The 20,714-nt window shown below is 42.3% G+C and overlaps 3 protein-coding genes across 4 annotated transcripts; 2 read left to right on the forward strand and 1 right to left on the reverse strand.

The window, feature by feature from the left end:
- The first annotated feature begins 290 nt into the window (after nucleotides 1-290).
- On the forward strand, nucleotides 291-8,008 carry pmpca (peptidase, mitochondrial processing alpha subunit). The gene is made up of 13 exons (XM_004072053.3): nucleotides 291-382; nucleotides 1,477-1,679; nucleotides 1,755-1,834; nucleotides 1,902-1,984; nucleotides 2,055-2,149; nucleotides 2,230-2,330; nucleotides 3,349-3,612; nucleotides 3,685-3,777; nucleotides 3,849-3,967; nucleotides 4,051-4,141; nucleotides 5,713-5,775; nucleotides 5,860-6,004; nucleotides 7,279-8,008. Exons 1-13 carry the CDS (start codon nucleotides 336-338, stop codon nucleotides 7,446-7,448), a joined length of 1,554 nt encoding a protein of 517 aa, XP_004072101.1. The 5' UTR covers nucleotides 291-335; the 3' UTR covers nucleotides 7,449-8,008.
- On the reverse strand, nucleotides 4,122-13,317 carry inpp5e (inositol polyphosphate-5-phosphatase E). 2 transcript variants are annotated; one of them, XM_020705663.2, is made up of 11 exons: nucleotides 13,198-13,317; nucleotides 11,979-12,737; nucleotides 11,665-11,788; nucleotides 11,488-11,585; nucleotides 11,293-11,417; nucleotides 10,985-11,104; nucleotides 10,768-10,875; nucleotides 10,525-10,686; nucleotides 10,333-10,448; nucleotides 10,103-10,239; nucleotides 4,122-4,209 (listed from the first exon to the last, which is right to left on the reverse strand). In XM_020705663.2, exons 2-11 carry the CDS (start codon nucleotides 12,704-12,706, stop codon nucleotides 4,122-4,124), a joined length of 1,806 nt encoding a protein of 601 aa, XP_020561322.1. In that variant the 5' UTR covers nucleotides 12,707-12,737; nucleotides 13,198-13,317. The 2 variants fall into 2 exon arrangements, with proteins under 2 accessions (XP_020561322.1, XP_004072102.1); XM_004072054.4 differs by lacking the exon at nucleotides 4,122-4,209 and adding an exon at nucleotides 7,924-9,096.
- A 2,994-nt stretch (nucleotides 13,318-16,311) lies between these two features.
- On the forward strand, nucleotides 16,312-17,142 carry LOC101161489 (gamma-crystallin M2). The gene is made up of 3 exons (XM_004072055.4): nucleotides 16,312-16,433; nucleotides 16,512-16,754; nucleotides 16,831-17,142. The coding sequence occupies exons 1-3, from the start codon at nucleotides 16,401-16,403 to the stop codon at nucleotides 17,104-17,106; spliced, it is 552 nt and encodes a 183-aa protein (XP_004072103.1). The 5' UTR covers nucleotides 16,312-16,400; the 3' UTR covers nucleotides 17,107-17,142.
- Nucleotides 17,143-20,714: the final 3,572 nt, after the last annotated feature.

Below are 20,714 nucleotides of genomic sequence, written 5' to 3' on the forward strand. Positions count from 1 at the left end.
AATTATTAAATATAACCTAAATAATTCAAGAGTACAACATGGCCAAAATGTTTTAATTTATTTTAATAATTGTGTATGTGAACCATTTAATTTTTATTGTTAGAAATCGTATAATTTTAGGCAATTCATAAATAAAATACTCAAAATACGTTTTACATAAATCAAAACTTAAAGCTAAAATAAATAAATAAAACTTAAAGCTAAAATAAATAAACAAATGAATAAAGAAATAAATAGCTTAAAAAAGACATTTCAAAAAGAAATACCGGAAATACCCTTTCCTCGTCATCGTTATCCGGGTCATCCGGGTTGACTTCCGGTCATTGACAGCAAGGATGGCGACTCGCTTGTCGAGGTGCAGAAGTTGGAATCGAGTTCAAAGGTGAGACTTTTAAGGTGACTCTCTAAAGCTAGCGCGTGCTGGGTGAGCGCGAGCAGAGACCATAAATCCGGGGGGGTCCAGAAGACCCCTGTCAGACGGCAGCAGCCTCCAAACTTCTGTTCGTCCTCAATAAGGTTAGCTCTGCTAGCCAAAGAAAGTGATGCTAAGTGTTAGCTGCTGCACCGGTGTACTGTGGATTTTCATACTGTCGCTTCTTTGTTGTAATTTTTTTGCATTTTTTTAACTCACGTGGTGGCGTTTAGACGACCTAGGTAACGTTAAGTGCACATGCGCAGACTTTACGTCAGGTATCGTCGGGACTTAATATTGACCCGGGTTTGTGCTCAGTCAGCAAACAGATTTTGTAACAGTTTTATGTGATTCGAAACCAATATTACAAAAGTACAACAAGGTCGTGTGATTTAGTCAGAATTGACTGAAAATAGGCATTTTTCCAAAAATATTGGATATCGTGCATGTAATGTTTCTGCTGCCTGAGATTTTCTTCAGGACATATTATTTCCATGAACACTCTTAACTTCTTAATTGTTTTGTACAGTGTCATGAAAGAATTGTTCTTTTTTATATGACAACAAGCTGATGAATTGTGTTAGATTTGAACACAAGCAGATGTTTTTTAGTCAAGTTCAGAGTGTTCAGTTTAATTGTTTTGTTTTTGTAATTCTGAAAAGGACTTATAAAATGTTTCTAAAAAGCTTTTTTTTTAAAGCGTGTTTACCATTAAACACATTCCAGGTCATTTATAGATAAAGAATAACACACTTCTCTTATATATATGTGTGTGTGTATCTAGTACACACATACACAGTTTTTTAAGTTTCAATTAAAGGTTAGCAGTAAAAATCAAAAAGATGTACTTTAAACCAGCCTGTCCTGATACATGTTTTAGATAATAAAACTAAAAATGCTGCTTTTATTGAGACAAATATCCCGGCTAACTTTAAATTTGACAAACGTTTTGTTTGTTTATTTTAAAGAAAACAGTTGTATCTGCAGACATTTAGCTATATACAACACTGTAAATAATGTCTAGCTAATTGCTACATTGTCCGTCTGCTTCTGTTTTTCAAAAGGTTTGGAATTGCAGCTTACAGAAAATACAGCAGCGGCAGTGGATACCCCAATATATCCCTCTCCACACCTCTAACTGGGATCCCTAAACCCGTGTTTGCATCTGTGGATGGCCAGGAAAAATACGAGACTAAGATAACGACGCTAGAAAATGGCCTTAAAGTTGCCTCTCAAAATAAGTTTGGTCAATTCTGCACGGTTGGAAGTAAGTTCAAACAAAAAGAGTAATTGGATCATCTTTAGCTTTGTTGTCTCTTCACACTTTCTTTCTTTCTTTTAGTTTTAGTTAATTCTGGATCCAGACACGAAGCAAAGTATCCGAGCGGAATAGCTCACTTCTTAGAAAAGCTGGCCTTTTCTGTAAGCTAAAATTGTGGAGAGTATTAGTATGTGTGTAAACTGAGGCTTACAACATCTTTACTGTTAGTCCACAGCACAGTATGGAAGTAAAGATGAAATCCTTCTCACGCTGGAGAAACACGGGGGAATTTGTGACTGCCAAACATCGAGGTAAGCCGCACGTTTTCTGTTGAGAGGTTTACTGGATCTAGTCTGAACCACTGACTATGTTCCTGTGCAGAGACACCACCATGTATGCAGTCTCTGCTGAAGTCAAAGGTCTGGACACCGTGGTCAGCCTCCTGTCCGACGCCGTCCTTCAGCCACGCCTGCTCGGTTCGTCCGTTTGTCTTGTTTTTCTTTTCCACTGGTTCTGATCCGTTTTGGAGAACACAAGACTTTTTGTTTCAATGCAGACGAAGAAATCGAGATGACCCGGATGGCCGTTCGCTTTGAGCTGGAAGATCTAAACATGAGACCGGACCCGGAGCCGTTACTCACTGAAATGATCCACGCCGTGAGTGACTCCTCGTGGTTCTGATGCCCTTTTAGGAGAGTTAGTTCATAGGTTGTGGGTTGTTACTTTGGCGCTGATCCGATTCCATTCACAAAACATAAACATCTGTTGTTTTGGATCATTTAACAACACATCCTGAAGCTGTTCTCCACAGTTTAGCCGACTACAGTTCCAACTTCTTCAGACGGTCACATGACGTCGCATCATTGATCAGATTTTACTAATATTCTTAGTTTTATATTCAATCTTTTTATTCAAACTGTCAACTGTTTTTAAAACCAATCTGATTATTTATTTCAGTAACTAAACTTCATCCTAATATTTTATTTTTTCATCTTTTAAAAACACACTTGATTCTTTTACTTTGAGAATCTTCTCCGACACTTTACTCTGAAGGTTTAAATAACTTCCTGTGACATTTGGTTTGTTTTCTTTATATAATTAAATCCACCTTTGTTCTGCATTTTAGAGCCACAATTACATTTTCTACTCGTCTATATTTATAAAGATTGCGAATCAGCAATCTTTGACATCACAAATATTCATTCTCGTTTTCTCTGGATCAGATTACAGATATCCGAGTATTCGGATACTTGTTACAACCCTAATCATTTGTGTATTTTTAAGTGTCAGGATGCACTTCTCACACACACACACACACTGTTGAGAGCTTGTGACAAAAAACAAAAAAGATCTTCTTCAAGCAGGATTTTTTTCGTCTGCCCCTGATTCACAACAACTGGAATAAATACACCCAAATGCATTTTGAGCTTAATTTTTTCATGTGTGTGTCCTTACTCATCAGAAAAATGCCACAAGAACATGTTAAAAACACTATTTTCAGTTGTATATTAAGGTAATACCGTGGAAAACAGGACAACTTTGTGGCTCAGATGAGAAGAGGACACACAATCCAGACATAATCCTGATAAGAATCTCTGCTCTTAGATTCACTTTTTGTACTTCGTGGATTTGTATTGAAGGAAAACTAAACCTGGATGTTGTCGTTTGTCTCCAGGCTGCGTATCGAGGAAACACGGTGGGACTTCCCCGCTTTTGTCCTGCAGAGAATGTGGACAAGATCGACCGGAAAGTTCTGCACAAATACATGCGCAGCTACTACTGTCCTGAGCGCATGGTGCTGGCTGGAGTGGGCATTGAGCACGAGCAGCTGGTTGAATGCGCCAGGAGGTACCTGCTGGGCGTGAAGCCCGTGTGGGGGGAGGGCTCTGCGGCCGACGTGGACCTCTCGGTGGCTCAGTACACGGGGGGCATCGTCAAGGTGAGTCCAGCGCTGCCGCAGAGACTCCTTCGAAACGGAAGACGTGATTGTTCTTCTGTCGGCCCGATTTAGACGGAGAAGGACATGTCGGACGTGAGCCTCGGCCCCACCCCCATCCCAGAACTCACCCACATCATGATCGGCTTGGAGAGCTGCTCCTTCCTGGTTGGTTTTCGGCCGGGCAGGTTTCCGGCGGTCCGCTGAAGCACACAGAGCTGAAAATGCTTCTGTTGCAGGAGGACGACTTCATCCCGTTTGCTGTGCTGAACATGATGATGGGAGGAGGGGGCTCCTTCTCTGCAGGAGGACCCGGAAAAGGCATGTTTACCCGTTTGTACCTGAATGTCCTCAACAGGTCAGTCTTCAACCACCTGCTCTGTGTCCGATTCTGAGTTTATTGCTGATTAAGAACATCTTTACGGCTTTTGTGGTCGGCAGGCATCACTGGATGTACAACGCCACCTCTTACCATCACAGCTACGAAGACAGCGGCCTGCTCTGTATCCATGCTAGTTCGGATCCCAGACAGGTCTGTGTAGCAGCTGATGGGGGCACTTCAGCTCCAATCTGTGATGGATTTCCTTACTGAGTTTATTCCTAACAAAGAAAGCAGATTTGTGTTTGGAAATGCTTTTTAAATGCAGTTGTCCCTCGTTTATCACAGGAGTTTTAAAACTAACCACCAAAAGACTAACGTAGTAAGATAAGTTTTAGAGCAGTAAAATTCCTCACTAGACATAAACATTTTCACACTCTTCTCTCGTGTTTAAACTCACAAAGTGGAAAAATAAGTCCAGGATTATAGAATGAAAACAAGATCTAATCCCAATCACAGATTTACTTGGAAAACTGAACGCATTCTGTACAGGAGACACGACACGCAGGAGATTGATTGACAATATCTACAGCCAATCAGAAAGCAGAACATGGTGTACTGTGGGAATAAGAAAGCGTGGAAAGTTGTGTTTAAAAGAAAATCAGTGAAAGGTGAACTGTGATAGAGTGAGGGAACACTTTATCTGCCAAACATCATGTTTAGTGATCCAAAGCGTCATTTTAGACGGAAAGTTCAACTCTCAGCGCTTGTTTTTGTCCAGATGATGAAGAAAAAGTCCACAAGTAGTTTTCTAGATCCCTTTGGTTGAAGAAATGTCGTACATTAACTCTGATCAAAAAATGTGGGGCTACGAATTCTCACTATAACTCCTAACTACTAAAAAATGTAGCGGGGCACTATGTAGTGCCCCTTAATTTTAAAAGTAATTCAGACACCATGCTCACTACTTTTTTTTTTAAATGGTGAATATGACGTCATCGAATTCCTGAAGTTAAAATCTAAATGATATCAGCGTTTTGCGACGATTATCTATGAGTCCACTGTCTTCTGAATATTAAAAATGTTCATGGTTTATCAAAAAAATACATTTAAATAAAGTTTTTTGGCAAAAATGGTTTTGACCCAATGCATTTTGGTCTATGTTCGCCGATCTAGTGAGCATCGATGCACACTGGTTTTCCATAGAGACTTCTGAGAAATTTCTAGGGCACTGGATTTTGGAGTTGTAGATTTGGACAGCTGTAGAAAATGGAGAACGCTCCATGTAGGGCAGTATGTAGAAAGTAGGGAAGGAATTTAGACACAACGTCGTGGATCAACAAAGACATGTCCATCGTAGAGACATTCGATGGACAGAGATCTTGTCTACTGTCTTCTGTGGAATACCATCCGTCCACCTATGTTCAAGTTTCTGTTGTTCTGGTACACGCCGAAAACAGCATTCAGGCTGTGTGACCGGAACTTCTTTTGTAGGTGTCCATGATCACTTTTTAATGGACAATCTGTAACCAATCAGAATCAGGTATTCACCCGGACCAACTATAGAACAGAGGTGGTCCTGGCTAGATCTACACCCTGGACGGCGCCCTTGTGTTCTAAAAAATCGCCCTCTACAAGATGGCGCCCTGGGTGACCCCCCCTGCATTGCCCATAGGAAAAACCGCGACTGCTTTAAAACAAGATACCATTTCAGTCTAGTAATCTTGCAGCTTTATGTTTTATAGGACGGAATGTGGTTAAGTGTTTCTAACTTCTTCTTTCAGGTGCGTGAAATGGTGGAAATAATCACCAGGGAATTCATTCAGATGGGTGGGAGTGCAGGAGAGGTAATTCACCCCCACCGTTTGCCCTCATGTTGGGGGCTTTTTAACCTAAGTTGATAGGAAATCATTTTACGTTCTGCAACCCAGATGGAGCTGGAGAGAGCCAAGACTCAGCTGAAGTCCATGCTGATGATGAACCTGGAGTCCCGGCCGGTTATATTCGAGGATGTCGGTCGGCAGGTTCTGTCCACGGGGAACAGGAAGCTCCCCCACGAGCTCTGCCAGCTGATAAGTGAGTCTGCCTACTGAACACCCCCGACCGCCACCCCCTCATAAAACAAACAAAATGGAGATGACATCACAGCAGGAGTCTTTTAAGAGGCTCAAAGAATACATATTTCAAAATCCACTACGTTTTAAGCTATTATGGGATGGCCACATGACCTATAACTTGGCGGCCACTTTGAGGTATCGGCAAAATCTTCAGGATTTCCTCGTTGGCGTGGTCGTGCGTGTAGACGGCGGCCGTCAGCCAGGGATGATGCTAATACGAAATGGCTGAACGGCTGTTGCTCGGATATTTTTTACGTAAGGGTTTATGGCCCACGAAGTTTGCATTATCGTTGCTTCTGCGACGTGCGTTCATTTCTCCAGATGATGAAGCTAAAGTTTGTTTTTAAGACCAGGTGTGCATTATCATTTTTTAATGCACACCCAGCAGCCAATAAGAATCAAGAATTCACCTGGACCATGGTATAACAAAATTGAATCCATGAATTGCAGCTCAAGCTGAATGAAAGGATATGACGAACATTCTGAACAGACTAGCAATGTGGGTGTGGTCAACAAAAACCTTTGTTGCCAGGAGAATTCAACATTTTACCTTTAATAAGGCTGTTTCTGAATTCCCACCCTAACCCTATAGTGCACTCTATAGAGCGTTCTCCATTTTCTAGTCCTATCCGAACCAATTCCAAAATCCAGAGCCCTAGAAATTTCCCAGAAGTCTCAGCGTAAAAACAGTGTGCATCAATGCTCACTAGATTGGTGAATATAGACCAAAATGCATTGTGTCAGAACAATTATTGCCAAAATAATTTATTTAAATGTATTTTTTTAATAAACCATCAACGTTGTTACCTTCAGAAGACAGTGGACTCATAAACAATCGTCGCAAAGCGCTCATATCAATTAGATTTTAACTTTGTGAAATCGATGACGTCATATCCAGGCATGGTGTCCGAATTGCTTTTAGAATTCTAGTTTTTTAGTAGTTTGGGGTTGGGGTGGGAGAGGTACGTAAACCTGTTCGTCACCCCCAGGCGAGCAAAATGATGAAATGGCTGCTAAGGAGATAAAACCAACAGAAAAGGGTGTTTTTTTTTCATGAATCTGTCACAAGCACCTCTGACCAGTGTGGCAGGGGCGGAAGGGGGGGGGGGGCGGTGAAGCAGCTGCTTCACTAGTGAGGGCGGGTCAAAAGAGGGCAGTGGGGACAGGCAGCCCCACTCGCAGCTTTATTTGATTTCAGATCGGCCCCTGAAAGGAGCCCTTCGTTGTTTTCAGGTAAAGTGACAGCCGGCGACATTAAGAGAGTGACCACCAAGATGCTGCGCGGTAAACCTGCAGTGGCGGCGCTGGGCGACCTGAGCGAGCTGCCCTCCTACGAGCACATTCAGGCCGCGCTGTCCAGCAAAGACGGGCGGCTGCCGCGGATGTACCGCCTCTTCCGGTAAACCTCCACCGAGCCGCCAGACGGCGGACTGGATCGGACTTTTGCTCTAGCGGCCCCTCCCAACTCTGAACTCGCCACACATGAATCTGGGAGGGGCGGGGGGAAAACAAACCATGGGGGTTTTAAAGCAGCTACTCCACATTAATCATAGTTGTTCATCTTATGGATCTGCGCTCATTTCTGGGATGCAGTTCGGTCTCAAAGAAACGCTTTGAACCCAAAACAGCTTCCTGCCCCCTTCAAAGTAAAAGTGAATGTTTTAATGTGTGAATCCACACAGGAAGTGTGTGATAAATTATTATTTACTGTACCCTCAGGATTCTTTAAAGTTTTTTTTTAAAGCATTGGCTTAAACATATCACAGGAATTATGAAAAGGTTGAACTTTTTCCCCAACACTTTCCAATCGTGAGAGTTTTGAGGTTCACCTGTTGGCCAAATGTTCTGTAAAAAGAAAAGAAAAAGAACAACCAACCCTCAAGATGTCAGATTTTTAATGTCAGTTTCTGTTCTTACAAGTTACATGAGACATTTCAGCGAATAATAAATATTGGTAAACATCTTTTGCTTTATCCTGTTAATGCGGTTTAGTACAAGTTACAAAAATAAAAAAATCTCAGCATCTGGGAAGCTACATATATACAAGACTTTGTTTTGGGTCTGTTTTAAAACGTTAAACTTTGATTTGAAAAGTTCGGTATATATTTTTTAATCGTTAAAAAAATCTTCAGAAACGTTTCTTTCCTAATTCTTTTTTCTTGTTCTTTAAGTAAAAAAGCTGTAATGTGTTTCTCTGACGTTTTTCCTCCAGTCTGTAAATGTGGAAACTGAAAGCGTCAGGACAACATGTGATCTTTTTCTCTACAAAATGGTGAAGGTGAGGCTTTCACAGATTGGCTTTTCTTTTGCCACTTCCAAGCGTTTCCCTCCCTCTGCTCAGAAAACACCGGCGTCTTTTCCCTCAGTCTACAGTCAAGTGTTCGACACTCTGCATGTGTCTGGCAAAGATATGGACAAACGTGTGGGGGAAAATGTAAATGAGGGCAGGTTACATGGCGTTAAAGGAGCAGCTTATGAGGAAACGATGTAGAGCCACAGGCACTTTTTCTTTTTTTGCTTTTCATGCGGTAAAAACAAGTTAACCGTTGTGCTACATCCACTGACAGCTTCTATGGGTTTATATGGTGAGAAGTAAGGCAGTGAGTTATGGGCTTGTTGTAGTGCTTCGCCTGACCTCATGATGGTGGAACAGAGTCTCCCTGATCTGTCCTCATTCTTCTCAGCTGTCACCCCGCAGGGCTGGTAAACGCACAGATTCTGCCGCTCTGATTCAAGTCCCTTCAGATACGGTTAGTGTAAAACCACAAGGCGATTCTTCGGGTTCCTCCTGACGGGAGAAATCCGGTTTGCAGAAAAAAGGTCCAGTCAGTCCACGTTGAGCCCCGGTGGACGATCGGCTTTGGTTTTCCTTTTGGTCCTCTTCCAGCCGAGGCACAGGCTGGTTCCGGTCCGGCGGGTCAGGAGATGCTGCAGACGGTGCTGGGGCTCGTCATCCCCTCTTTGGCTCTCCTCAGCTCTCGGGCGGCCATCCTCCTCTTAATGCCCTCCAGGTACAAACCTCTGTCAAACTGCCCCGCACACAGGGGAACACTGCCCGCCCCCATACAGAAAAACAGCAGAAATGTGGGGAGGAAACCAGAATCCGCTTGAAGCAAAGGAAAAAAACCCTGATGGTACATGTGAAAACTGTTTCAAACTTGAAAAATAATGTAAATTAAAAAAAAACAAGTTAAAAAAATACTGAAAACTTGGATAAAATTAAAGTATAACAAAGGGAAGATGGTTAGAAATGTAAAAAAAACAAAAATAGGACAAAAAAGCAGCAAATATTTCAAATTAACACTTTTAGGTTTATAGTTTTGCAAGTTTTCAGTATTTCTTGAAATTTAAAAACATTTCTATCAAGTTCAGAACTGTTTTCATTTATTTTTTTCCAGTTTTCAATGTGTACTTTTATGTTAAAAAACTTTATATTTACAATTAGTTTTTTAAATATTTGTTTTTTGTTATAGATGCTATACGAAGAAAGTTTTAGTACATAAGTGGTTTGATGCACATTTGCATCAAAAGGGTTAAGACTTTTCAAATTTACAATGTTTTTTTCTAAATGTTTTGATTTTTTTTTTCACGTTTACAGTGTGCTCTTGAGGATTTAAACTTTTTATTTACAATCTGGTTTATTCTTCACTTTAAGCTGATTTCCATTGGACTCCTTTTGTTAACTGAATCTACTCTTAAAGGTACAATAAGTAGCTTTCAATTTAAAGACGTTGTTTGGACTTTCTCTTCATCACTTTTCCTTTTTCATTAAACAATCTTATGACGTAGTTCCTCCTTTAAGGATCATGTCATCCAAACATCTGAAGCCTTGAATTTGACCTTCATCAGTCTAACAGTAGGATGAGATTCCTCCAAAAACTGCAAATATCTGACTTGAGCGCCACATTTGGTAAGTCATAAAAGACAGATCGCATTTTCCAGCTGGACTTTGAATTAATCTGGCATAATCTTATGCAAAGTCAAAATGAAAAAGGTTATGGTGGAAGATGCCGGGGATAAATTGACAGTGATTGTGATTGGAGTTGGCAGGACTCACTTGTCTCTTCCTGGCCTGACTTTGACCTGAAAGACCCCGATGACGGGCCTGTGGTCGGACGTCCTGACACTGGAGCAGCTGTTGTATTTGACCACCTTAATTTCTTTGGGGTTCCTGCTCTTGAACAGAATTCTGTCCTGCAAATGGAAACGCAGAAGATCTCAAACCTGCTGTTCAAATGACGTAAAGTCTGACCTGAAAGTCACGCGTCCGTCTCGCTTCGGTCTTACCGTGTACGAAGGCGTCCTCTGTTTGGATGTAGTGTCGTATTTATCACAGCCGATGTCAAATTTGTAGGTGGGGAAAAAGCATATGGGAGCCTCTTTGAAGCCTTTGAAGATGGAGCCTGCAGGTGAATGGAAGGACGTTACTCTTTCCTTCTGTTAGGACGTCTAAAAGACCGAAGCCTCGTTTGTTCTCACCATCCTTCAGTTCCTTGGAGAGCTGGTCGTGCTCCAGCAGGGTGCTCATATCGCCCCCTACTGTCCGCGCCATGATGGCCTCCACGTCGGCTCGATCTTTATTCAGCCTAAAGTTAAAGTCTCCAAACCAGAAGACCTGATCGAAGCGCGTGGTGACATCAGCTGCAGGAACAGAAAATGTTTACAACGTGAGGCTTTCCGTTCCTAACCGCTTCGTTTGAATCGTGAGATTTTCCGATTTACATAGTTCAGAGCGGTAGGGATTGGTGTCTGGAAGGCTTTTAGGAAGAGTCAACGCCTCGATGATCTTGTTGTAATCCAGAACTCTTTCGTAAACTTTGGCGTCTCCGGCTAGAAGAGGAACAGAGTTACAGATCAAAGGCTGCAGACGGTTTGGGTTGAATCGTCCTGTGAGAAATCCCAGCCGTGGCGTCTCCGGAGCGCAGAGGCTGGTACTCACAGGTGAAGTGAGACGTGATGAACAAAAACGACGTTCCAAAGAAGGTTAAAGCGATTCCCAAAGCCCCTTTGGTTTTGATCTGAGAGATGATCCTGGTTGTGACTGTCGAGTGCTCCGGCACTGTGGGGGGCAACAAAAGACAGATTTGGTTTTTGTTGATCGACTTTATCATCATTCCCAATCAGATGGAGACGGCTTTTTCCCACATTAAAATAACCTGCAGAATTATTTTATCAGAGAAAGTTAGACTTTATAACATTGAGCCATAAATCTGACCAAAAGCTGCAAAGAAACATGACTAAACGCACCTGAACAGAACCATATAAGGTCTCTTCTTGTGAACACGTTCAGGTATAAAACGCCGTGTGATGCTGCGTACAGCATCACATAGTGAGGCCCCAGTGTTTCCTGGATGCAGATCTCCCACTCCCTCCTGCAGGGACACACAGCGGTTTACACGGCGCTCATGAAGCGCCGCGCATCAACCTTAACATCCGACATACTTGTCCTGGCATCCCTCCTGAACGCCGACCACGTAGAAATCCTGCGCAAACTCTGAGTCGGTTGGAAGGAGGAGGTCGTTCAGGTTGGCTGGAAGAAACTGGGAAAAGACAGAGAGGTGGGTCAAAGCTCAGCTGGAGGCTGTGGAGTGACGTCCAGCCGCCAGTCCCACGTCTAACCCGCTCCCCCTGCATGTTCCATGTGACGATGTAAATGCCCAGCGTCCTGTTGGGGAAGTAACGTTCCAGCTCCTCGGCGCCGAGCAGGGCGCTGCTTCCCAGAACGCTGCCCTCCAAGAAGCTCCTGGAGAGAAGACACAGCAAGAACAGACGTGACCCATTGGTTGCTCTGCTCGTGTCCAAACGCTGTGAAGAACGAGCTTCTCCTCTGAACCTTCCTCCTAAAGAGAATACCAGCAATGATCTAAAACCACATGATGTCCAAGGACTGCCTTCATCAACAAATGCACCATGACCTGCTGAGCCCACCGTACCTGTTCCTCATGTCCTGGGGTCTGATGGGGCTCAGAACGCTGTAGAAGGACTTCAGGGTGTTCACAGAGATGTCATCCGACCCCATGTCCTCCAGCTGGCTGTGAGATCTCTCGCCTAACTTCTGTTTGCCCGGCATTTTATAATCCAAACAATCTCTGTCAATCCTATTAGAGGTCCTTAAAGGGGCGGACACGAAGCTCCTCTCCAGAGCGGGCAGGGGCCCTCGTGGTTGCAGAGGTGACAGGCGCACTTTGGCGGGCCTCTCCTCGCTGCTGCTCTGCTGGCTGTGCGGCCTGCCGTCGCTCCCGGACAGGCTGCTCCCTCTGCCCCGGAAGTCTGGTGAATCCTGGTCATCATCCCTCCCGCTGAGGGCAAAGACGGCCGGAGCTGGGGGGTCTTCTTTAAGCGAGTCGGTGGAGGAGCCGGTACCCGCCCGGTCACTCAGACTCTCCTGGCTGTTGTGGATCCTCCTGGTTCTCAAGGTCTCCTCCAGGGAGACGCTTTTGACGAACCGTGTCAGCTTCGGAAGTGAAGGGGGTCTGGGCTGAAATGTGGTGACCTCTCCCCCGGCAAGACCTGCAACATCCTCATTCTGCTTGGCCAATCTCCTGGCTGTTAAGGGGGTCTGGAGTCTTTGGCGCTCATGGGAAACGGAGTTCCCTTTAGCGAGGCTGGACAGGTGGAGGGCTCCGTTCTCTCCATCCTCACTCATTCTCATGTCCAACATCAGCTGCGGTTTCTCATCGCTGTAACGGCGCCTGCAGACAAACATGAGAGTCCGGCGTTTCAGCAACAGCTTTATCCTAAACCTGACTGCTAAAATTAACTGTACCCCATCTATTAAAATGTTTAGATCGAAACAAAAGTTCACTTTGAAGCGGTAATAAATGTGACGCGCTGTTAGCTAGTACTAGGTTAGCTTTAGCCGTCCCTTTCTGTCTCCGAAAAAAACTCTCCTAAAATACTTCATTAAACATTTTATTGGGAATTAAAGTCATTTCGCATCAGTTTTGCAATAAAGTTGCATTTTCCGTTCTGTAACTAATAGTCCACGCTGACTGAGTCATTATTTTGCTGTTGTTCACAGAGCTAAAGAAGTGCTAAATAACAGCTAGCTAAGCTAACAACATGGCAGCGTCTGTTTTTATATTTATAGCCACATATCTATTATTTTATTTAAGTTTTACTTGTAAGTTGAATAACTCAAAGCGTCCTTACCTCCGCTCAACACTTTGCTTCGGGGCACCTTTTTTTTTAACACTGGCCGACTACTTCCTTAGCAACGACTGACAACAAAGGTTTCGTTGCTACGTGATCGATTAGGCTTTGTCACAGCGCCCCCGCGTGTTGAGAAGGTTGATTGCAGCTTGTGAAGTACATAATCCACAAAGGAGTTTTAAAATATATTCGACAAAATCTGTCCATAAGTATTCCTCTCAAGAACTTTTTTGTTACATTTGTAAAAATTATAAATATTTTACTTTTGTTCTAAAAAAATGTAAAAAGAAACAACCAAGTTTACAGTTTTTTACAATTAACACACCATAAAGGATCAGTATAAGTATTATAGTATTATATATTAAGAATAATTTATTTTTTGCTGCTTAGCTCGATATAAATATAACCAGCTTCTGAGTTAAGTCAACTTTTTGATTTTTTTTTAAAATGCTGCACTCTCTTTTGATTAAAAATTACAAATACAATTTTGAATAATTACATATACTGAAAATTGTCAATTTCTCATTTCTTATTCTCAACCTTCAAAAAGCTGAACCTAGACGGTTTAAAAGATTCAAACCAGCCATCCATCCACCCCAATTCAGGATTATTAGTCATTAGCAGAACAATCAAGTCAAAAGAGTGGAAAAGGTTTTGAGTTTTAATCCTATTTCGGTCAATTATCTAAAGCTGGACAACAGGTTTATTTTTAATTTATGTCTTAGTTAACTTAATATAACTACTCTACAGTGATTTTTTTTAATGTTTATTTCTATTATAACAAGAAAAATGTTGCTGAAAATCCCAAAGACTTTTAAAACAAGTATTCCATTAATAGTTGGTAAGTGGTCTCTCTAAACTTCAGCTGAATTTTATTGAAAGGTCCTGAAACTGGCTGTGAATCCTATTCTATTATTTTAAATTCTACATAAATATATCCTATAACTATTTTTTTTCTTTTTACACATTCTGTGGATTTAATTAACATGCCAGAAATGTACAAACTTTGATTTCTGGTGACCCAAACCAACCCAAACCTCATATCGTTTTGTTTATTTTCCACTTTAACATCATACAGGAAGACCTCAACTAGCAACTTAAATGTAAAAACTACTGTTTTTTTTAATCCATATTTTTATGCATTCGTTAAAAATCTAAGAATTTATTTAGAAGATTCTCTTGTTTTATTATTTTTTCTGTCGAACTTTGAAGACTCATTCTTTTACCACCTTAAAAACTTTATTGCTAAATTCATATTTTAATGTCACTTTGCCAGATTGTTGACCTTTAACCTCCATGATTTTCACCCGCAGAGCAGACATTTTGCTGAAATATCACCTGAATTTATTGTTCATGTTTGTGAGAGTGCAATTAAGCAGAGTTCTTCTAAGAATACATGTGAGTTTGAAACTCTGAACTAACAACCACTTCCTGTCAGCTTTACTTCCTCTTCTAAATACTAACTCCTTGAAATGTTTTTTTTTTTGTGTCTGAGATGCTGCAGAATCCATTTTTTTGTTATTTTAGGTGTTATGAGTTGCCACATTTGCAGGAGAAAACTATAGAAAGTTTCTGAAATCTGCAGGAAAACCCATTGTGGAAAAGAGGTTAAAGTCATGGGAGTTTAATAAATAAGATTAGACCGGAAACTGAGTTTATCAGTAGAAACGACCTGTTTTTATGGTTTGGGTTGTAAAATATTGCATAAATACCCTGGAATTAAACACACATCTACATTTAACATGCACATAACTGATGCCCTTATACTTCAGCCAAAATATATATATTTGCACAGATACACACATACATGACACATTAAACCAATTAAATGTGAAGTTTAACAAATAAAGATTTATTTGCTTGAAAAGGAGGAATCTCACCTCTATTATATTAAATTAACTCGTTTTCTTTCTTTACACATAGTTACCACAATGCAGTTCTTCACTTCTGAATAGTTACTTATACTTAACCAGTCCAACTGAAGGTTCTGAAGTGATATTTACGTTGCAAACAAAACTTTCTAAGTTGCAATATGAAATCCAAAATATTTGCTTTCAAAAGCTTTTTTTTTCCTTTCAAAAAGTATTTTTGCGTTTGCAACACAAAGGTTTTCACGTGCGTCGTCTCTCAACTTTTTGAAAGCAAATATTTAATATTTTCATTTGCTACTCAGAAAGTTTTGTTTTCATCGTTGTGGCGTAAATCTCACTTCATAGAAGGTCGTTTAACAAATCCATGCGTTTTAAAAAAGGTTTTAATTAGGGCTAAAAACAGCATAATCAAAATTAAAGCGCTTTGAAAAATGATCAAAAGACGATCGGATGTTAATAGCATCAAATAACAACGATGATGTGCTTATTGATTACAGAAGAACACACTGAGCATAATTCTAGATATCATTATTACAAAGATAACGTTTAAAATGAGATATTCTGTCTTTAACAAACTGTTATTTTATTTTTTGTTTTAAATTTGAATATTCTTTTGCGATGCTCTGTGGTGTAGTGGTCAGCACTTTCACCCTTACAGGGATGCTTCTTTTTATAAAACACCCTTATTTTTTAAGCTTTTCCCTTTTTGCTGCATAAAGCTCTGCAAAACACTTTCAATTATATTTGGGTATGAAATGTGTTTCCAAATCGAGCTGCATTGCTTTTACCAGACAGTCCTAATAGGCAGTGGAGGTCAGAAAGAAGACATGAAGCAGAAGGAAACTACGAGGATTTTTGTAACGGTATTTGAAGCGGAGCTTTGTCTATTTAAGTAGACATGCACTAAATGAATCAGATTGTTGTGCCAACTACTGATCAATGAATCGGATGTTTCCAGAAGACTTCTTTTTTTTACGCCAGAACGCTGCAGGCGGACAAAGAAGAGAAAAAAACCTGAACAACAGACACAACTGTTGTTGCTGACAGAACACTGAACCCCCCCATTGTTAACCCTTTCATCCAGCCCCCAGTGTTGTACCACAAACGGCCTCTGAAAGGATTTCTGGGCTCGCTGGCCCCTGGAAACGCTCCGTCCCTGTTCTGCACATTTCAGTGACAGGTGTTGCTGGCTCAGGAGGTTTGGGACAAAGGGCCGGTCTGGGGGGGTCAGGTATAAAAGGAAAGGGTTAAACCAGGTGGGGTACAGTTTGGTGCAGGAGGAAGTACAGCAGCAGCAGCTCCAGCAGCAGCAGAATCCAACCGAGCAGCAAGATGACTTCCAGCGGAATGAACATGATGAGCAGGGTGGGCGTCCGGGATTCCTCCGTCCTGGTGAGACCAAACGCAGCTTTTGGGCTAAACGGCGCCTCTGTCCCTTTTCAGATCGTCTTCTACGAGGACAGGAACTTCCAGGGTCGCTCCTACGAGTGCATGAGCGACTGCCCAGACATGTCCTCCTACCTGAGCAGGTGCCACTCCTGCAGGGTGGAGAGAGGCTGCTTCATGGTCTACGACCGCACCAACTACATGGGGAACCAGTACTTCATGAGGAGGGGCGAGTACGCCGACTACATGAGCATGTTCGGCATGAGCGACTGCATCCGGTCCTGCCGCATGATCCCCATGGTGAGCTAGCATCTCCTGTGTTGGTGGCGAGCTGCGGGATGTTCTGTGTCTCACCGGCTCTCTGGCGATTCCACAGTACCGGGGGTCCTACAGGATGAGGATCTACGAGAGGGAGAACTTCGGAGGCCACATGTACGAGCTGATGGACGACTGCGACAACATCATGGACCGCTACCGCATGAACAACTGCATGTCCTGCAACGTGATGGACGGCCACTGGCTGATGTACGAGCAGCCCCACTACAGGGGCAGGATGATGTACATGAGGCCCGGCGAGTACCGGAGCTTCACCAACATGGGCTGGAGCGGCCACTTCATGAGCATGAGGCGCATCACCGACTCCTTCTATTAGACTCTTTGCACTGAATAAAGCTGTCACAAACCCAGAGCAGGCGGCGAAGTCCTCATTTCCTCTGAGAACGGATCAAACTTTAAATTTAAAAAAATCAAACACACGTGAACAAAACTGCTTTGCATTTCCCAATTTCCAACCAAATGTGCAGTAGAATTAGTCAGTTTAGTTGTGGAACATCTATCACTTTATAGTGAAAAGAACAGGAGCCAAAATATGAAAACGATATAAACATTTTGTACCTTATCTGAAAAACGTCTAAAATCCCTTCCAAGCTTTTAATGCAAAATAAAAAAAAAATAATGAAAATCTAAACAGCCATATTTGAAATTCAGTGGATGAACATCAAATGATAAGAAACGCTGTGGCTAATAGTTTGAGAGGGTACAGAGTAAAAGATGGAAATAATGTACAAATGATAAACTGCAAAGGCCATGAAATGCTTAAATCAAATGAATGTAAATGCTAAGTTATAAAGACGCCCAGACTTCCCTCTCCCAGGCCGCTTCCTCCAGCTCCTCTGAGAGGTCTGTAACATGTCTGATGGACATATTTGTGCTCGTACACAATGATTATTGTCAAATAGAGTTTGGATCATTGCTTTAAAGTCAGTGGGATGAAGCAGATTTATATAATCCCATTTCTGTTATACTTTTTTTTTTCATGATGACTTTCTTCATTTTTTAACCGATGCATGAACTGAACCGTGACGCCAAAGACGGGCAGAGTTCCATCCGCTGGTGATAGCTGACGGTCCGGATCGCTGAACAGTCGTTGGTTTGATTCCTGAGTGATCTCAGCTCCGTGAGGCGACCCGAACGAGATCACACGCACGTGGGAAATGCAACCACGTCAGGAGGGCAAAGGTCAAAAAACGCTTTGATGACAGAATCTCAAACTACAGTTGTACCTGAAACTCTTTTGACGCTGAGTGTCGTGTCCTCAGCACGGAGGACCCCCCCCCCACCCCACCCACCCCCATGAGAAGAAATGCCGACCCTCCCAGCTGAGCTGCAGGAGGTTTAGTCTGAGCACAAAAGTAAAACTGTTTTGTCTGCGGCCTTCCCCTCGTAAACCTGGACGTTCTCGGATAAACTCTGGATTCCGTGGCTGCACCTCAGTGTTGCTGTGTTATTATGGGATGTAAATATTTCTGTTGGAGCACCTGAATGTGTTTCCATCTGCTCCATCCTCAGTCAAAACAAGCCCAAGTAAAGATGTCAGAGTTGATTTAGTGGAACAATAGGAGGAGAAGGAGGAGGCTGAAGCCTGGGTTAGGAATGTAGATGATGATTTATGTCCTCTGCAGGATCATGCAGATGTTTGTGGAGCACTTAGCAGGTTTACATAGGAGGGAACCTAAACGTCAGTCCAGTGTTGTCCTGGGACCCTGTGCACAGTTTATGCATTAGAGGTCTGCAGACGTTTCTCCAGCATTTCTGCGTGACTGTAACATCTCTGGTTCATGGTCTTCACAGTGTTGGATGTGCTGTTTTAGCTCCAGTTCAGACTGTCCACTCATTCAGTCACTGGATGGCTGTGATTGACAGCTGACCCCCTGACTTTCCCCTCCTGCCCCCCTGGTCAGAGCTGCATGTGACCATTTCATCTATCTATTGATCGTTCGATCGATCCATCCATCCATCCATCCATCCATCCATCCATCCGCAAAAGTAAATTATTCGATTTCCTTGGCAACGGATGTTTTGGTTAACCACGCCCACATTCATGTCATATTGTTTTGTTCAGCTTGAGCCAAAGATTCATATATTTAACCTTACAGTATTCCGGTAAAAACACATGAGCATCAGGGGAACGCCACCCATGAAAGCTCGCTACGCTGATGCCGTTCAAAATCTACAAGTCCAACATATTCTCCAAAGAGTTTGGAGGTGACAGAATTAAATCCAGGAGATGAGTTTAAACCTGTCTAAGGTACTAAAGGTGATTTTTTCTTTTTAATTCAAGATGGCACCCCCTTCCTAGGGTCAAAGGTCAACAAAACCTCCATTGTGGTTGTAGATTGACCTGGTGGTATGTGTATGAATATTTATTTTCCCACATTGTGCATAAATTCCCAAATTTCACACGGACACAAAGTGGTTAGTCCTGTGGCCATCCCCTAATAATTTGAAAACTTCCTTTGGATGTCCTTTGACATGTGTGTTTTTTTTTTCAGTTGTGGATTCAGAATTTATTTTGTCCTTTTTTTGAGACCCATAAGAGATTTAGACCCCATTCCTTTGTTTTTTAATGTTTTTTCCCGCTCTGATGTCATCATTTGGGGGGGCAACCGTGGTGGCGAGGGTGAAACTTTCGCTCAAAGGCTCCATAAGACAAAAGAATCGTGAAAACAGTCCAGGAAGGCTGCAGGACATTGATGCAGCTCCTTGGAATCCCTTCATGATCCAAAAACGTCTCAGATGGATTCAAAACTCAGCAGCAGAGCTATGGACATGTATGTATGTATGTATGTATGTATGTATGTATGTGTACATACATGTTTGCGTTTAAAAATACCTGTAAAGGACCCCGAACGATTGCCGTGAAGGAGTGAGATTTAAGGCCGAGTCACACGGCGCATTGTCTGTGAATGAACTGTCGCCCTTTCGTCATACGTGCGTGACATATTCATACGTGTTCCTGGCGTTCATCATTCGTCGACGTGCGCAGATGTCCGTCGAGGGTTTTGGCCGACGGGTCTTTTACTTAAATTTGGTTTTGAGCCGTCGGTTCAGAATTACACAGTTTGAGCATATTTTACGTAGTTGATGCGCAATAATTACGTAAATCTAACGCAATTCTGCATGAATTTGTGGCTTTCTACGACCGTTCCACGCACGTCTAATGGACTTTTCACGCACGTATAATTTCAATGTCATCAATACGGCGCAAATATCACATTAAATTTACGTAATTGTTGCACGAATCACTAACGAGCCTATATAAAAAACTTTTTCTCCGTATATTCGCGAATGACTAATTTTCATCCGTGCCTTATGCGCAGATTGCACGACTGTGTCTGTGTAACGCGGCCTCCAGGTCAGATCCAAACAGGATGAAGCTGCTGCCGTCCATATGCTGCACACGGATGGAGGCAAGTTTAGACGTTTCACCGACTAACATCTGGATCTAAATTTTTATATTTGGAACAATTTCCCCTCCATAGTTGCCGTACCAACAGATCTGCCTTCACCTGCACCAAAAACAAACAAAAAAACAACCATTCCTTTGATTTCTGAAGGAAGCTGCCGGTTAAGATCCGGACAGAATAATTTTTAATAAATTACAGCTGAATGTCACATAGTGATGTACGACTTCCACTTGTCATTTTATTTGATATGGCAGCATCTTTCCATCCCTTTTCTTTCATTTCTTTTCCTCCAGAGAGAAACCAATCCAGCCAGAAAGCGGGCAATCGATGCCCTGATACAGGATTCAGCCTAATGAGGATCAGAAACATCTTAATAGAGACCCATAATCCACCACTTAATCCCTCATTACAGAATCATCTGCATTTTCTGCTCCTGCTCCACTCGGCCGCATTGTTCTGCCTCTTGGCTCAGCCGGAGCTTTTGTCTTCCCCTCGCTGTCAGCTATTTCTGATC

This window comes from Oryzias latipes, chromosome 9 (assembly GCF_002234675.1).
Source record: "Oryzias latipes chromosome 9, ASM223467v1".
In the NCBI taxonomy this organism is placed as follows: domain Eukaryota; kingdom Metazoa; phylum Chordata; class Actinopteri; order Beloniformes; family Adrianichthyidae; genus Oryzias; species Oryzias latipes.

Excerpts from the sequence above, each read along its gene's own strand:
- pmpca (XM_004072053.3), top strand. The coding sequence starts at position 336 with ATGGCGACTCGCTTGTCGAGGTGCAGAAGTTGGAATCGAGTTCAAAG. Across the intron at positions 383-1,476 it reads AGTTGGAATCGAGTTCAAAG|GTTTGGAATTGCAGCTTACA; the intron begins GTGAGACTTTTA and ends GTTTTTCAAAAG. Across the intron at positions 5,776-5,859 it reads TGGGTGGGAGTGCAGGAGAG|ATGGAGCTGGAGAGAGCCAA; the intron begins GTAATTCACCCC and ends TCTGCAACCCAG.
- inpp5e (XM_004072054.4), bottom strand. The coding sequence starts at position 12,706 with ATGTTGGACATGAGAATGAGTGAGGATGGAGAGAACGGAGCCCTCCAC. Across the intron at positions 11,789-11,978 it reads CCCCAGGACATGAGGAACAG|GAGCTTCTTGGAGGGCAGCG; the intron begins GTACGGTGGGCT and ends TCTTCTCTCCAG. Across the intron at positions 10,687-10,767 it reads TCCCTACCGCTCTGAACTAT|CTGATGTCACCACGCGCTTC; the intron begins GTAAATCGGAAA and ends CTGTTCCTGCAG.
- LOC101161489 (XM_004072055.4), top strand. The coding sequence starts at position 16,401 with ATGACTTCCAGCGGAATGAACATGATGAGCAGG. Across the intron at positions 16,434-16,511 it reads GAATGAACATGATGAGCAGG|ATCGTCTTCTACGAGGACAG; the intron begins GTGGGCGTCCGG and ends GTCCCTTTTCAG. Across the intron at positions 16,755-16,830 it reads CCTGCCGCATGATCCCCATG|TACCGGGGGTCCTACAGGAT; the intron begins GTGAGCTAGCAT and ends GCGATTCCACAG.